The 15,785-nt window shown below is 46.3% G+C and overlaps 1 protein-coding gene across 7 annotated transcripts in view; it reads left to right on the top strand.

The window, feature by feature from the left end:
* Positions 1 to 14,545, top strand: part of CAPN15 (calpain 15) — a 109,671-nt gene extending 95,126 nt beyond the window's left edge. For 6 of the 7 annotated variants that reach the window (XM_081338369.1, XM_081338366.1, XM_081338371.1 and 3 more), the window contains 9 exons: positions 1,191 to 1,374; positions 2,981 to 3,204; positions 4,724 to 4,849; positions 7,302 to 7,454; positions 8,219 to 8,380; positions 8,583 to 8,809; positions 10,850 to 11,016; positions 11,504 to 11,682; positions 13,806 to 14,545. In XM_081338369.1, the coding sequence (XP_081194495.1) occupies positions 1,191 to 1,374; positions 2,981 to 3,204; positions 4,724 to 4,849; positions 7,302 to 7,454; positions 8,219 to 8,380; positions 8,583 to 8,809; positions 10,850 to 11,016; positions 11,504 to 11,682; positions 13,806 to 13,983 (1,600 nt within the window). In that variant the 3' untranslated portion in view covers positions 13,984 to 14,545. Of the gene's footprint in view, positions 1 to 1,190; positions 1,375 to 2,980; positions 3,205 to 4,723; positions 4,850 to 7,301; positions 7,455 to 8,218; positions 8,381 to 8,582; positions 8,810 to 10,849; positions 11,017 to 11,503; positions 11,683 to 12,629; positions 12,745 to 13,805 lie in introns of those variants that run through there. The other variant, XM_081338368.1, reaches the window with a different exon arrangement.
* Positions 14,546 to 15,785: the final 1,240 nt, after the last annotated feature.

Below are 15,785 nucleotides of genomic sequence, written 5' to 3'. Positions count from 1 at the left end.
GCCATTGATAAAAGGTATCCCATGTTCTAAAGCAGACATGTCAAACACAAGGCCCGGGGGCCGGATCCGGCCCGCAAAGTGGTTTCATGTGGCCCCCGAAGCCATCCTGGAAACAGTGAGGGAACGGCCCCCACTGCCTTGGCCCTGGCCCAGAGACCCTCCTTCTGCCAGAGACCCTCAGATCTGTCCCACTCCTGCCCAGGCCCCCATAGGCACCCTTGATGCGAATGATGTAGAGCTGGCCATGCCCACCCAGTAGGCCATATGCACTCTAGCCACGCCCACCCAGTAGGCCATGCCCACCCAGGCCACACCCACCCAGCCCCCTGAGGGCAATCACCATGCTGATGCGGCCCTCAATCAAATTGAGTTTGACACCCCTGATCTAAAGTATACTGAGTTTTCTTTCTCTTTCATTTTCAGTGTCAACCTGTCCATTTCTGCACAATCTAGAATTTTTTTTTTTGGATTTAACTCTTCCTGCATTGGTAATGGGGCGTTGTCTTACTTGAACGCCTTTTCTCAGCATGATGATGGAGAATCTGGATTTTTGCCATGTTGAGCGAATACAATTCTTGCTGCAGTTTAATACATGTAATATCAAATGTGTACATTCTTTCTCATCATTTCCTACAGTTATACCTAACAAAAAATAATTCTGGCTGAAAATCTATATGTTTTTTTAATCATTTTCTCTAACCATATATACAGTATGTACTCTTGACCAAAATCTTTTTTGACCTTCTGACAAGCAAAGGCAGTGGGAAAACCAGAGTCACTTAAACAACCCTGTTACTAACTTAACAGTTGCAATGATTCGCTTAACAACTGTGGAAGGAAAGGTCGTAAGACGGGGCAAAACTCACTCAACAAATGTCTCACTTAGCAACATACATTTTGGGGCTCAACTATGGTCGTCCGTCAAGGACTTGCCTGTACATCCCTTTTCCCAAAGTGGACGTTCTCTTTCACCCGAGACTGCCTTGAGACCACTTAATGGTCTTAAAGGGAATCACATGACCAAGGGCTGGCGAGAGGATTCTGGGAGTTGAAGTCCACGTGTCTTAAAGTAGCCGAGGTTGGGGGAAAACCCGCTCAATGGGATGTGAGCATTCTCACGAGTAATTCCTGCCAGGCGGGTTTCTTCTCTCACAATTCAGGATTTTCAGTGGGTGCCCGTCTCTTTTCAGGTTCCTGAGTGCCCTGGCAGTGCTGGCAGAACGGCCCGAATTGGTGGAAAGGGTAATGATCACACGGACCATGTGCCCAGAGGGAGCCTACCAAGTCCGTCTATGCAAAGATGGCACCTGGACCACCGTGCTGGTGGACGACATGCTGCCGTGTGACGAGTGTGGCTATCTCCTCTTCTCCCAGGTTGGTGCCACGTGTTGGGGGAAGGGGCTGCATCGAGGGAGGACAGCTAGGATATGTTCTGCTGGGGATTCCCAAAGGAAACTCCCTAACTTGTTGCACAGATAGTGAAGAATAGCTGCTTTCTTCTTCAACCTGGTGCTCCCCAAATGCCTTGACGCTACAGGTAGTTCTCAGCCTACATACAACCTTAACATCTTAATGACCACTAGAAACATGGAATTGCCCCCCCCCGAGCTACTTATGACACTTTTTTTGGAATCGCCACGGCCACAAATGCTGTTCTGTACCAGCCTGCTACCGGCCCTGCAGAAAAGGCAGGGACAACCCCTTTACAAACAGCAAGAGGTTGGAATTAAGCCTGCCAAATTTATTAACATAAAACAGAGCAAAACAAGACACCAACCATGAAACAGGAGCTATGAAACAGGAACTATTCAAGCGGTTGCCTTCAGCAAACCAGCCCTCCCACGCATTCCCCTTTTATACAGTTCAGGGCGTGGCTTCTCTCTGCCTCCTTCCGAGGTGCCCCATTGCCTTCCTCTGTTTACTCCTGATTGACTGCCTCCTGCGTCGGGCGTCCTTGAACAGGGCCAGCTGTGGGTCATCTTCATCCACGGTGTCAGGCTCACACAGCTGGGTCTCCGTCATGACCAGGTGGGAGGGGCCTGGCTGAGGGCTCTCATCAGCAAGCTCTTCAACACCCCCCTCCTCCTCTGAGTCGTCCGACCCAACTGCCGAAGCCACAGGCTGACCCTGAATCACAACAAATGCACTCACATGCCACACTCACATGATTGCACCTTAACCGGAGTTGAAAGGGACCTTGGAGGTCTTCTAGTCCAACCTCTTCATGTCGGGTGTTTAGCAACCAGCTCACCTTTATGGTCATGTCAATGTTTTTTTTTGTTGTTTTTTTTGCCAGCTTCTGGTATTTACTTCCAGTTTGGGGCAAAAAAAAACACAAGTCCACTGGAGAAAATGGATTTGCTTAAACCACCACCGGGTTCACTTAACAGTCATTAAAAAAAAGAAATTGTAACTTTGAATCCAGTCATGTGATGCTTCAACTCGGGGCTGCTTGACTTATGACTGTAATTCTGGGCTGATTTACGGTCGTAAGTTGAGGGCTACCTGTATCATCACGGTTGAGTGGAATTTGGAGGACACCAGGCTTTGGAAAGTTGTCTCAGCATGGCGCAGAATGCCACTCCCTGAGGTGCAGAATTCCACGCCTCGCGGTTTTTCTGCTTCTCTTTCTGAAAAGACGTTTCCAGTCTGTGTGTGAATGCCACATACGAGTTTGAAAGAACGAGATTGACACCTAACGAAATCTCAGAAATCCAGGAAAGATTAAATGGAAACATTTGAAGACCAAAGGAAAGTGGGGAAACTGCCAGCTAGGCTGGAGGGAGGGGTCAAGTGAGGGCTTAGCTTGGAATCATTGCAAGCACTCTGGTGAGATTCTTGTAACACGGGCAGGCCTCAATAAAGTTCACGGCTTTAGCTATTTCTGCACAGCTTCCATGGCTTGCACCTGACCAGGAGTGAGAAATCTGTCCGTTGTCAATCTGTGTCTCCAACTCGGTGTCTTGTCTTCCTTTCCCAGGCCCAGAGAAAACAGCTGTGGGTGGCTCTGATTGAGAAGGCCTTGGCCAAACTCCACGGTTCATACTTTGCCCTCCAAGCAGGGCGCGCTATTGAAGGCCTGGCTACGCTCACCGGCGCTCCCTGCGAGAGCTTAATGCTGCAGGTCAGCTCCACTAACCCTCGCGAGGAGGCCATTGACACTGACCTCATCTGGGCCAAAATGCTGAGTTCTAAGGAGGCTGGGTAAGACAAGGCAGAAGGGAGGGCTTCCCTTTCCAGGTTGGAGGAGGACAAAGATCGGACCAGCCCAAGAGAATCCGGCCCCTTTGGCCCAGTCCTCTTGCATTCCGATTTAAGTACAGGTGGTCCTCGACTTACGACTGCAACGGAGCCCAAAATTCCTCTTGTTAAGCGGGAGAGTTCTCAAGTGAATTTTACCCCATGGCACGAGCTCTCCTGCCACCATTGTTAAGTGAATCGCTGCAGCTGTTAAGTCGGTCACACGGCTGTGAGGTGAATCTGGCATCCCCTTTGACTTTGCTTGTGAGGGAAGGATGCAAAAGGGGGGAACTCGCATGACCCCAGAATGCTGCAACTGTCATTAAAAACAAGTCACGTTGCCAAGCATCCGAGTTTTGATCGTGTGAACATCAGGGACGCTGCAATTGTCGTAAGTGTGAAAAATGGCCATAAGTCACTTTGTTTAGTGCTGTTGTAACTTTGAACGGTCGCTAAGTGAACTGTCGTAAGTCAAGGACTACCTGTAGTTCACCACCAGGACCAGGGAGTGCAAGATGGATTCTTCCCCTCAAAAAGAAAATCTGTTTTCACAGGAGTAGGCAACCTCAGCTCTTTTATGACTCATGGACTTCAACGCCCAGAATTCCTGAGTCAGCTATGCTGAATTCTGGGAGTTGAAGTCCATGAGTCATAAAAGAGCCGAGATTGCCTACCTCTGCGCTAGACCCTTGTGTCAGCATCATAATGATCCCTCCCACAAAAAAAAATATATTATCCAAAAATAGCATCCTTTCCCCGCCCCCAGTTGGAAGTGGCACGGTCCACTGTAGGATTTTACCAACCCCCTTTTCCACATGTGTGGATTAGTCCTAAGAAACAGTCACAATATTTGTTGTGTAACCTTCAAGGATCAGGGAAGCAGGATATGCCTGCATGATCCTGGTCAGCTTTTTTTCCCCCCCTAGTAAACCATGAAGAAGTTGGAAAAACGTAATATATTTCTGGAAAACCTAAATTGAATACCTAACTTCCAAGTCTGTGGAGATTCTCGGTCATCTAAGTCATGGTTGTCCCGGCCGTGCCTTTTTTAAAAAAAAAAGCCAGTTGGACTTGCGTTTTTTTTTTCCCCTTGGAAGACGTTTCGCTTCTTATCCAAGAGGCTTCTTCAGTTTTGACTGAAGATCTGAAGAACCTTCTAGGGTGAGAATTGAAACTGAAGAAGCTTCTTGAACGGGAAGCAAAAGGTCTTCAAGCAAAAACCAAAACCAAGTCTAGTTGCCTTTTTAAAAAAATCACTTTGGGGATACCTAACTTTCAAATAAAACTAAACACTTAGTCCTGGCACTTCAACTCTCAGAATTCTTAGCAGGAGCCACGAGAGCCGTGGAATGGTGGGATTTGAAGTTCTCACATCTGGAGATTGCCAAAGTTGGAAAACACTGGCCTAGATCTTTGTCCTTGGTCTCTTGCTTCTTCTCTCATACCGTCCCCACATTTTATTCCCATCTCTCTTACTCTTCAGCTTCCTCATGGGAGCATCGTGCGGAGGGGGCAACATGAAGGTGGATGATGCGGCCTATGAAAGCATGGGTCTTCGGCCACGGCATGCGTACTCCATATTGGACGTGCGAGATGTGCAGGGATACAGGTAAACGTGGCTACGCCGATGATTCTGGCCTCTTTTGCTCACGGACAGTTTGCTTGCATTAAAATGAGGGGTATATAGATTGAATTATTTCCAATGATTCGAGATTGATTCGAGATTGCTGGATTTTCTTCTTTCTTCAGCTTTGTAAAGCCTTTGAATGTCTTTAGCCTCAAAGGTGGTAAGAAACAAGCTAACCAGTATTCACCAATCATGGTCAGAAATAGGCTAAAAAAAGACCTGTAGGAGGATGATTGATAGATAGATAGATAGATAGATAGATAGATAGATAGATAGATAGATGATAGATAGATGATAGATAGATAGATAGATAGATAGATAGATAGATAGATAGATAGATAGATAGATAGATAGATAGATAGACGGACAGACGGACAGACGGACAGATGGACGGACGGACTGACAGATAGATAGATGGATAGATAGATGGATAGACAGATAGATAGATAGATATTTTTTTATTTTTATTTTTCTTCCATTTATACCCCGCCCTTCTCCGAAGACTCAGGGCGGCTTACAAGCTTAGCAGTAGCCCTCATTCTATGTATATGCCTGCTTATTAGGGCTTTCACACACACCCCCAAGCGGCATTATTACAAAGTCAGCTTAATTGCCCCCAATAGATAGATAGATAGATAGATAGATAGATAGATAGATAGATAGATAGATAGATAGATAGATGATAGATAGATAGATAGATAGATGATAGATAGATAAGATAAGATAAGATAAGATAAGATAAGATAAGATAAGATAAGATAAGATAAGATAAGATAAGATAAGATAAGATAGATGGATAGACGGACGGACGGACAGATTAGATAGATAGATAGATAGATAGATAGATAGATAGATAGATAGATAGATAGATAGATAGATAGATAGATAGATAGATAGATAGATGGATGGATGGATGGATGGATGGATGGATGGATGGATGGATGGACGGACAGATAGATAGATAGATTAAAAGATTAGAAGATAGATGAGATATATATATAGCGATAGATAGATAGATAGATAGATAGATAGATAGATAGATAGATAGATAGATGATAGATGATAGATAGATAAGAAATAATAGATATATATAGATATTAGTGATGATTGATAGATATAAAGCTTGAGTATGTGTAGATAGATATAGATTAGAAATAATAAATGATAGATATAGATATTAGAGATAATAGACAGTAGATATAGATAGAGCTTGAGCGTGTAGATAGATATGATAGATATAAATAGATATTAGAGATTGGATAGATAGACACCACAGGTTGCCCCTCTTGATTTTAAAATGTCAATTTGCTGTCGTATTCTAATTTAAAACTGAGCCATGGTTTATCCAACAAACTATAATTTCTTGCCAATTAATTACCTTTAATCTGGGTAAAGGGATCTTGGCTAAACATTCTGTGTGAGCCTAAATGGACTCCAGAAGGCGGTAGAGGACAGGAAGGCCTGGAGGAACGTTGTCCATGGGGTCACGATGGGTTGGACATGACTTCGCAACTAACAGCAGCAGTGAATCCAAATATCAGTGGTTCAAAACAACCATTGGCAAGAAATTTGCCAATGGGAAACATCTAAAATAAAGAAATAAATGTCTTTGATTCAAGAATATTGCTTTGAGCACCTGCCAACTATATTCAAGCCACCAGATAATCAAGTGAAACCAATGCAATAATGTAAGGTTTCTTAAATCAGGTCGTAGCCCTTTTTAAAAAAACAAAAAACAAAACCCTTACATTCTTGCTGGTTTTCAGCGGTGTAAGCTGTAACCCTTGACACACTTTCCTGTTTAAGCACAGCAGGACTTATTTCTCAGCAAACACGCTCGGCATTCAATTCATTGCCTCCTAAGGCAGCAGATAAAATGTCTGTAATATTCAGTAGGCTGGTGCTTATTCATTCAATCCATTGTAAACTCTTTAATCTTTTGTGAAGGCAGAGCAGTGCCAATCTTTGTATCTCTGTAAATGTAAGAAGAGTAGGCAGAGCTGAGGGTGGGGGAGTTAAGTGCGTAATCAGCCTAGAATCATCATTATGTTGCCAGAAAGGTCCAACTCCTTTGAATACCATTGACCTTTTTATCTAGTGCCAATTTAATACTGAACTTTAGTTGACTAGATTCCTGTGTACCTGAACTGCAACTGAACGGATGGTCCTGATCCTTTGCTCCTACCATTAATCTAGTCAACTGAGTATCAGTACTACATGGGTGCCAGATAAGGGTCAACAGAATTCAAGAAGGATTGGACTCAGACCATTTGTGGCAACGTGATGATTCTAGGCAGATGACACATTTAACCCCGCCTTCCCAGGTCTGCCTGCTCTTCTCCCGCAGTGAAGAGCTTATGCCTTACTCTTAGCTCAGAGTAAGAGCTAAGTAACCCATTTTTTTCTCTTTTCCCCCTCCCTAAATCCCTGTCAGACTGCTGCGACTTCGTAATCCCTGGGGCCGCTTCTCTTGGAATGGCAGCTGGTCCGATGAATGGTCCCACTGGCCCTCCCATTTGCGTCACGAGCTGATGCCCCACGGGAGCAGTGAGGGCGTCTTCTGGATAGAGTACAGCGACTTCATCAGGTATTTCCCAGCGGGAGCCAGCTTTGCCCCGGAGCTCTTGGGGTGCTCCGGTTCGGCTTTGGGATTGTGCGGATGTGGATCTCAAGATCATAAGGTAGAAATGCCTCCTAGGTCTGCCTGTCAATCTGCCTATCTAGATACACACACACACACACTTAAGATCTATCTGTCTGTCTGTCTGTCTATCTATCTCATCTATTTCATATCTATCTATATATTTGCCTATATCTATATCATGTAATATCTATATCATATCTATCTATACACACACACTCAAGCTCTATCTATATCATCTATTATTGAATTAAGTATCATCTATAATCTCTAATTTCTATCTATATAATACCTATCTACACACACTAAGCTTTATATATATCTATCATCTATATTATCCATAGCTATCTCATCTCTATATATCTGTCTATATCTATTTATATCTCATCTAATATCTATCCATCTCTATCATATCTTTCTACACACAAACACTCAAGCTCTATATCTATTATCTTTAATATCTATCATCTATTATCTCTACTATCTACACACACATGTATGTATGTATGTATGTATGTATGTATGTAACATCCATATTATCTATCATCTTCTGCCTGTAATGTTTTTGCAAATAACACAAGGTTGTGAACATATCCAACACACCTTCCTCCTCCTATTTTCCCCACCACAACTTCCCTGCGAGGTGGGCTGGGCTGAGAGAGAGGGACTGGCTCAATTTAAAGATAGATGATGCTGGTTTCCTTTGCCAGGTATTTCGACTCCGTGGACATCTGCAAGCTTCATTCGGACTGGCACGAAGTGCGTGTGCAGGCGGCTTTTCCCAACAAGGCCAGCGGGCCCATCACCGTCACCTCGCTGACGGTGCTGGAGCGAGCAACTCTGGAGTTTGCCCTTTTCCAGGAAGGCAGCAGGTGAGGGGGCAGATCCAGCCAGCCGGGTGAAGAACTGAGGCTGCCACACTTCCTGATGGTGCTTCCACATTCAGCCACTGCTGGCTGGGGAGCTGTGGGAGTTGAAGCCCACCCGCCTTAGAATTGCCAAGCTTGGGGACCCTGATCTAAATGGACCCTGCCTGTGAGCTGTGCCCCCTTCTTCCCTCTTGTCCTTTCTCAGACGCTCGGACACCGTGGACAGCCACCTCCTTGACCTTTGCATCATGGTGTTCCGGGCCACCTTCATCAATGGGAACAAGCTAAGCCTGGGACGCCTGATGGCCCACAGCAAGCGAGCCGTCAAGAAGTTTGTCAACTGTGACATCATGCTGGAGCCGGGCGAGTATGCCGTGGTGTGCTGTGCCTTCAACCACTGGACGGCCTCAGGGCCGGGGACCTCAGGCCCAGGTGACCGCAGTGGAAGGCTTGCTGGGAGGGTGGAACCGAGAGGAAATGTTGTTGTTAGCTGTGAAGTCGTGTCCGACCCATCGCGACCCCATGGACAACGTTCCTCCAGGCCTTCCTGTCCTCCACCATCTTCTGGAGTCCATTTAAGCTCCCGCCTACTGCTTCAGTGACTCCATCCAGCCACCTCATTCTCTGTCGTTCCCCTTCTTCTCTTGCCCTCAGTATTTCTCAGCATTAGGCTCTTCTCCAGTGAGTCCTTCCTTCTCATGAGGTGGCCAAAGTATTTGAGTTTTAGCTTCAGGATCTGGCCTTCTAAAGAGTAGCCGAGAGGAAATAGGACGATGCTAGCGTCTGAAGAGAAGCCCTCTTGAATCGGGAATCGGGGACTCTCTCCAGAAGCCACAGTGAAGGGTTGGTTGTTGAATTGCAGCCGGGGAGTCCAAGGCTCAGGGATTCGAACAGCCACAGATGTTCACAGGGTCTCCCTTTAATGAGATCTTCGATAGGAGAGAACATCTGTAGCTCAGGGATGAGCGATGCGGTCCTTGGTGCTCTCTGAGCTTGGTGATTTCCTTGCAGACGTTTCATTACCAACCTCGTAACATCATCAGGGCTAGGAGGGAGTAGGGTTTGCAGGAAGGAGCAGGAGTCATCCGCGGTTCTCTTCTTGAGTTTCTTGCAGGCATTTGATCACCAAACTAGGTAACATCCTCAGTGCAGAGCTGAGCAAATGAGATTTTTTTTTCCAGTGGGGTTCTTCCTTGTCGTAGCAAGTGTTTTTCACCTGGAGGCAAAGCTGGACAAAAATCTGACAAATATATCTTAATTATTTCCTTCTCTCCTTAATTCTCCCTTGGCGTTTGCTCTCTCTGGTGAAAAGGAACATCCACCAAATAGGCCATTGAATATTTCAGCGTTTTACGTTTTCCTGGAAAAAAGTAAATTAAGTGCTGAGGAGAGCCCTTGATTCTTCAGAAATTTAAATCCTAGTCTCTTCCGTGCAGGGAGGGAGACAGACATTGGAGTGCATGTCTGACCCTATTCTTTTTTTAAAAAAAACATGTTTTATTGGTTTTTCAGTTAAAATCTACGTATTTAGAAAGCATCATAATGACTGGGTAATCAGAGATTCAGTAACAGAGTTTTTGGTACACAATTCAGGTTACATTATCAAAACATCCTTCTCAATTTCCCTTAACATTTCATACAACCAGTTTAAACTAGTAAATTTCTAGAACTAGCATGGTCATTTGAAAAATTTGTCAATTCAATTTCATTGAAATATATCTATGTCCTCTTATTAAAGTTTACCTAATTTTATTATTCAAATTTAGCCTTTAACATACTCACAACCCAGATTTCCCTTATTTCATTACAGCAAAAACTATAGCATCTAACAGGTACGCAGTGGCTGAGTAGCTATGTTCTACCTAATAAACGTCGTCTGTTTCACATCCTAATACATCACACATTATTGACAGGACCACAGCCTAGGTTTATCAATCTACCACTATTTATACACAACCAGATTCTCTTTTAAATTTTCATGTTAAAGGTAAAGGTTCCCCCGCACATGCGTGCTAGTCGTTTCCGACTCTGTTACCTTCCCACCATAGTGGTCCCTATTTTTCTACTTGCATTTTTTACGTGCTTTCGAACTGCTAGGTTGGCAGAAGCTGGGACAAGTAACAGGCGCTCACTCTGTTATGTGGCACTCGGGATTCAACCCGCCAAACTGCTGACCATTTGATCAACAAGCTCAGCATCCTAACCCACTGAGCCACCGCGTCCCTTTTGTTTTAAATTTTAGCTAATTCTTAATTCTTAAATAGAATAATCATATGTCTTTTAACATCAAGTGGGATCTATAAACCAAATTTCCATTATGTCAGTGCACAAATTATAATGGTCTGACCCTCTTAAACTAGCTGAGGGATGCCACGCGAGGAGAGCATTGGATGGCAGAAAGGTATAAAGCTTGGGGCAGCGTCTCCTACAACTGAATCCAGCCCTATCTCTGTATCTTTCCATCTCTCTCAGGCTCCAGCCCTACATCTAGCAGTGAGTGCCCTGATCCTGAACTCTCCAGCTACATCCTGGCCATCTACAGTTCCCGCCTTGTGATGGTGGAACAGATTGAGGCCCAATCGACCACCTTGGCGGACGCCATCATTCTCCTCACGGAGAACAAGGGCGAGCGGCACGAGGTAGGGGGTTGGTAACCGTGATCCTCTTGAATTTTGGATTCTAGTTTGGTGGTTCTTACTGTTGACTTTAAAAAAAAAGAGAAGTCAAAGGGATTCTTAGTTCTCAGTTCTCTGAGGAGTCTGGGATCACTGAGTACCCTTTTGACCAATCTATCCACTTAATCGTAGCTTAGTGTGCGGGTGTCCAATCTTGGCCACTTTAAGACCTGGGAACTTCAACTCCCAGAATTCCTCAGCCAGCCTCTTAGTTTAGACTAGGGATGTCCAATCTTGGCAACCCTAAGACCTGGGAACTTCAACTCTCCCAGAATTTCCCAAACAGTTGTGCTGGCTGGGCAATTCTGGGAGTTGAAATCCACAAGTCTTAAGAGTTGCCATGGTTGGACACCCCTGGCTTAATGTGATGGGTGAAATTTTTCCCAGCCTCCAGCCTGTGGACATAGGACTCATTCAGAGAAAAGTCTGATTATTTTTCTTTCCGGAACAGGGTCGCGAAGGGATGACCTGTTATTACCTGACGCACGGCTGGGCTGGTCTCATTGTGGTGGTGGAGAATCGGCACCCCAAGTCCTATCTCCACGTCCAGTGTGACTGCACCGATAGCTTCAATGTTGTGTCCACTCGGGGCAGCTTGAAAACGCAGGACAGTGTGCCACCCTTGCACAGGTGAGACCCCAAAAACGCAGAATAGAAGTGCAGCTACGGCTGGTCCGATGTGCATTCAAACGCTGAAGCCGTGGAAATAAGGAGAAGCAAGATCCCTGAACAGCCTTCGATATTTTTTCTTTTTATCCCTTGCTTATGTGTGTCAGCCTTCAAATCCGGTTTCGGTGACAGGACTAGTCCCTTGTAGTTTACTTGGCAAAGTTTTCCAGAAGCGTTCTGACATTGCCTATTTCCTAGGGTTGAGAGGGAGCGGCTGGCCCAAAGTCCCTCAGATGACTTTGTGCCTAAGGCAGGACTAGAACTCAGGGTCTCCCAGTTTTTAGTTTGATGTCTTAACCACTAGTCCAACTGACTTCATTTTTTTAAAATTATTATTATTATTATTATTATTATTATTATTATTATTATTATTATTATTATTATTATTATTATTATTATTAAACTTTTATTTATAAAACATGAAACTCAGTCAACTGAACACTCAAATTGACTGGCACTAATGGTTGACACGGGTTGCTGCCAGCATCCTAGCTATCAACCAGGTATCTCCTTAAAATGTAAGATGTTCCGAATAGCGCAGGTTTTTTTGGAGCTTTGCTGGAGTTATTGCAGTCAGCTGCAATCTCTTGATGTATTTTGCAAAGCTTTTGAACATGGTTCCCAGTTCCCGATGACAATGGGTATCACTGTTACACGTTTCATCCATAATTGGTCAGTTCCGATGACCAGGTCGCGGTATTATTATTATTATTATTATTATTATTATTATTATTATTATTATTATTATTATTATTATTATTATTATTATTATTATTATTATTATTATTATTATTATTACTATTACTATTATTACTATTATTACTATTATTATTATTATTACTATTATTATTATTATTATTATTATTATTATTATTATTATTATTATTATTATTATTATTGTGGCGCAGTGGTTAAAATGCAGTATTGCAGGCTACTTCTGCTGACTGCCGGCTGCCAGCAGTTTGGCAGTTCGATTCTGACCGGCTCAAGGTTGACTCAGCCTTCCATCCTTCCAAGGTCGGTATGATGAGGACCCAGATTGTTGGGGGCTGACTCCATAAACTCAGAGAATGCTGTAAAGCACTACAAAGTGGTATATAAGTCTAAAGTGCTACTTTGCCTAAGGCAGGACTAGAAGTCAGAGTCTCCCGGTTTGTTTTTTTTTAGTCCGGTGCCTTAACCGCAAACCAAACGGGCGACTGAAACATCATGTGAATCCCTGCCCTATTGCCAAGTCCCAGTGTTCTTTCTCCCGTAATAAGAGCGTGGAAGAGAACGGAACACGAAAGAGGAGCAGATGCTTAGCTTCCCAAGTCGTTTGATCTTGGTTTTCTGGGCACTGGTTTAAAATCACTCAGTTGACTTAGTGCAGACATGTCAAACACAAGGCCCGGGGGCCGGATCCGGCCCGCGAAGTGGTTTCATGCGGCCCACGAAGCCATCCTGGAAACAGTGAGGGAACGGCCCCCACTGCCTTGGCCCTGGCCCAGAGACCCTCCTCCTGCCAGAGACCCTCAGATCTCTCCCACTCCTGCCCAGGCCCCCATAGGCACCCTTGATGCAAACGATGTAGAGCTGGCCCTGCCCACCCAGTAGGCCGTAGGCACTCTAGCCACGCCCACCCAGTAGGCCACGCCCACCCAGTAGGCCATGCCCACCCGGCCCCCTGAGGGCAACCACAATGCTGATGCGGCCCTCAATGAAATTGAGTTTGACACCCCTGACTTAGTGCCTCAAGCAGGGCTAGAACTCACAGTCTCCTGGTCTGATGCTTCCCCCCCCCCCGCCCCAACCACTACAGTGCGCCAAACCGGCTCGCTCTGATGGTTTCTAGCGAGCCTAATCCCTGTGAGTGCCAAAAACCTCCTCTCAATTGAGATGAAAACATCCCCTCTTTTGCACCGTTTAGCAGTTCTGCAAGATATTGGCTGAAAAGTGTGTGTGCGTGTGTGTGTTTGGCGAGGATTTTAATGATTGGATGGTCTGGATGACTTAACTTCTTCTGCAGGCTCGAGAAACTCTCTCACCTCCCGCTCCCAACATTTCCCCCTCCCCTTTTCTCTCTTTCGGTTCTCCTCCTTCAGGCAGGTCCTGGTGATTTTGTCCCAGCTGGAAGGAAATGCCGGATTCTCCATCACGCACCGCTTGGCCCACCGCAAGGCTACCCAGGCATTCCTGAACGACTGGATGTCAACCAAGGGGACGCACAACCCCCTGCTCACCCCCGAGGTGGCGGGACTCCACGGGCCCCGGCCACTATGACAAAGGGCCCCCCCCAACCCCATCTCTTCTTCTGCTTCTGCCTTTTACTAGCCCCGCCTGTCTCGCGCATTGCCCCAGCCGTCCGTGCAGAGCCCGTCAGGATTAAGGAGGACCGACGACTCGCGGATCTCTAACTAAAGCGACTCTTCTCCCGTTCTCTGGGGTTACGCCGGGAGCTGCTCAGGTGTCCCCCCCCCACTCCCTCCCTCTCCCTCTCTCTTGAAAAATCCATCTCCCCTTTTCCCACAGAAGATGCACTTTATCCAAAGCTGCGGTCAGGATAGGAGAGCAAGGAAAAGAAAAAGAAGAAAAAAATTTTTTAGAGCTGGGGGAAGGATGCAGGTTCCAGCCTACCAAACAGCCTGAGCGCTGCCAGCTGCTTGGCCCCCCGGGGACTGCGCGGTCCTTCCTTCCCTCAGCTTGCCAAGATATCCTACGGCTGCAACAATATACCTCTGGCGAATGTGTCTGTCTGTCTGTCTGCCTGCCTTCCCTCGTGGTTCAGGGCGTCGGCCGCTGGTGGGATGGGCTTCTCCCCCCCCCCCTTCTAGCAACGTTTGTCCAGTCGCAGGAGATTTATAGCAGAGAGGGCTCCAACGTGGGCAACTTTTAAGACCTGTGGACTTCCACTCCCAGAATTCCCCAGCCAGCACAGCTGGCTGGGGAATTCTGGGAGTGGAAGTCCACAAGTTTTAAAGTTGTTCTGGTTGGACGCCCCCTGATTCACAAGAGAGGTGGAGTCTGCACATCCACCTGGGGAGACCTGCCTGCAGTCCTAGGGTGAGCGGCATTTCACACTAGCCCCGAGGCTGCGGTGGGCCAGGGGTGTGCTGAAGACACTGGGCTGGGAGCGGGGGAGGTGTCTGCTTTGGCATCTGCCCTTTCTTCTTCCCTTCTTGTGGCCATCCCTCCCGCCCGCCCGGGCCGGGCGAGGAACAGAGGCCCACGCCTCCATTTTGGTAGCCGGCCAGCTAATGCTTTGTCTCGCTTGGGAAGAGCAGAAGGTCTTTAATTTGTCTTTGTGTTGTTGTGTCCTTGTCGGTGTCCTTTTGGGAGGTGAAGCCCGTGTGTGTTTGTTGGGTTGCAATGTCCTTTCGTTGCAGCTGGGGGGGGGGGGCTGGGGCGTAACGAAGTGAGCACACGGGAAGAGTTGGGAGTCCATGTCCTTGTGCAAGCACCCTAGCTGTTAAAAGAGGGAGGGGAGCACACACACACACACACACACACACACACAATGTCTGTGGTTGGCCCCTTCCCCATCACCCCAAGAAGGATAAGCCATGGGAGGAGAGGAAAACAGATTAGGGACTGTTTATCCCTCGGCCTTCCATTATCCAGGTTTAGCTCTGCCTGGAAGACGACAGGTGGACATGCCTGAAGACCTTAAATGAGTTTAGCACTTTTTTTTTTATTTTCTGCTGTTGGACACTCAGCCTCCCAGAAAGGCCTTGGGAAGCCACCGCTAGAGATTCTTCCATCTTCCCGTGAAGGTCAGCTGAATCCTGGCGGGGAGCTGCTGGCCTTCAAAGGGATCGGCCGTACTGTTGGAAAAAGGTCCAGGAGGAGGTTGAAGGGGAGTAGCTGAGCATCTGTGGAGTTCGGACTCGGGAACAGGGTATCCAGGGAGGGGGTTTCTAGTGAAACAGGATGGGTTTGAACCCAAGGAAGCAGGGATAGCCTTCTTCTGGCCAAGCCCTCTTGATCCTAAGAGAGCATTGGAGGAGGTGTGGACTCAAGAACGTCAGGGCGTCATCGGTAGCAAATGCTCCCCTTTTCGTTCTGTAAAGTTTTAGGGAGCCTGG

The sequence above is a fragment of the Vipera berus genome, assembly GCF_964194415.1.
Source record: "Vipera berus genome assembly, chromosome: 13".
Lineage (NCBI taxonomy): Eukaryota > Metazoa > Chordata > Lepidosauria > Squamata > Viperidae > Vipera > Vipera berus.
This window is presented reverse-complemented; position numbering and strand designations above follow the sequence as displayed.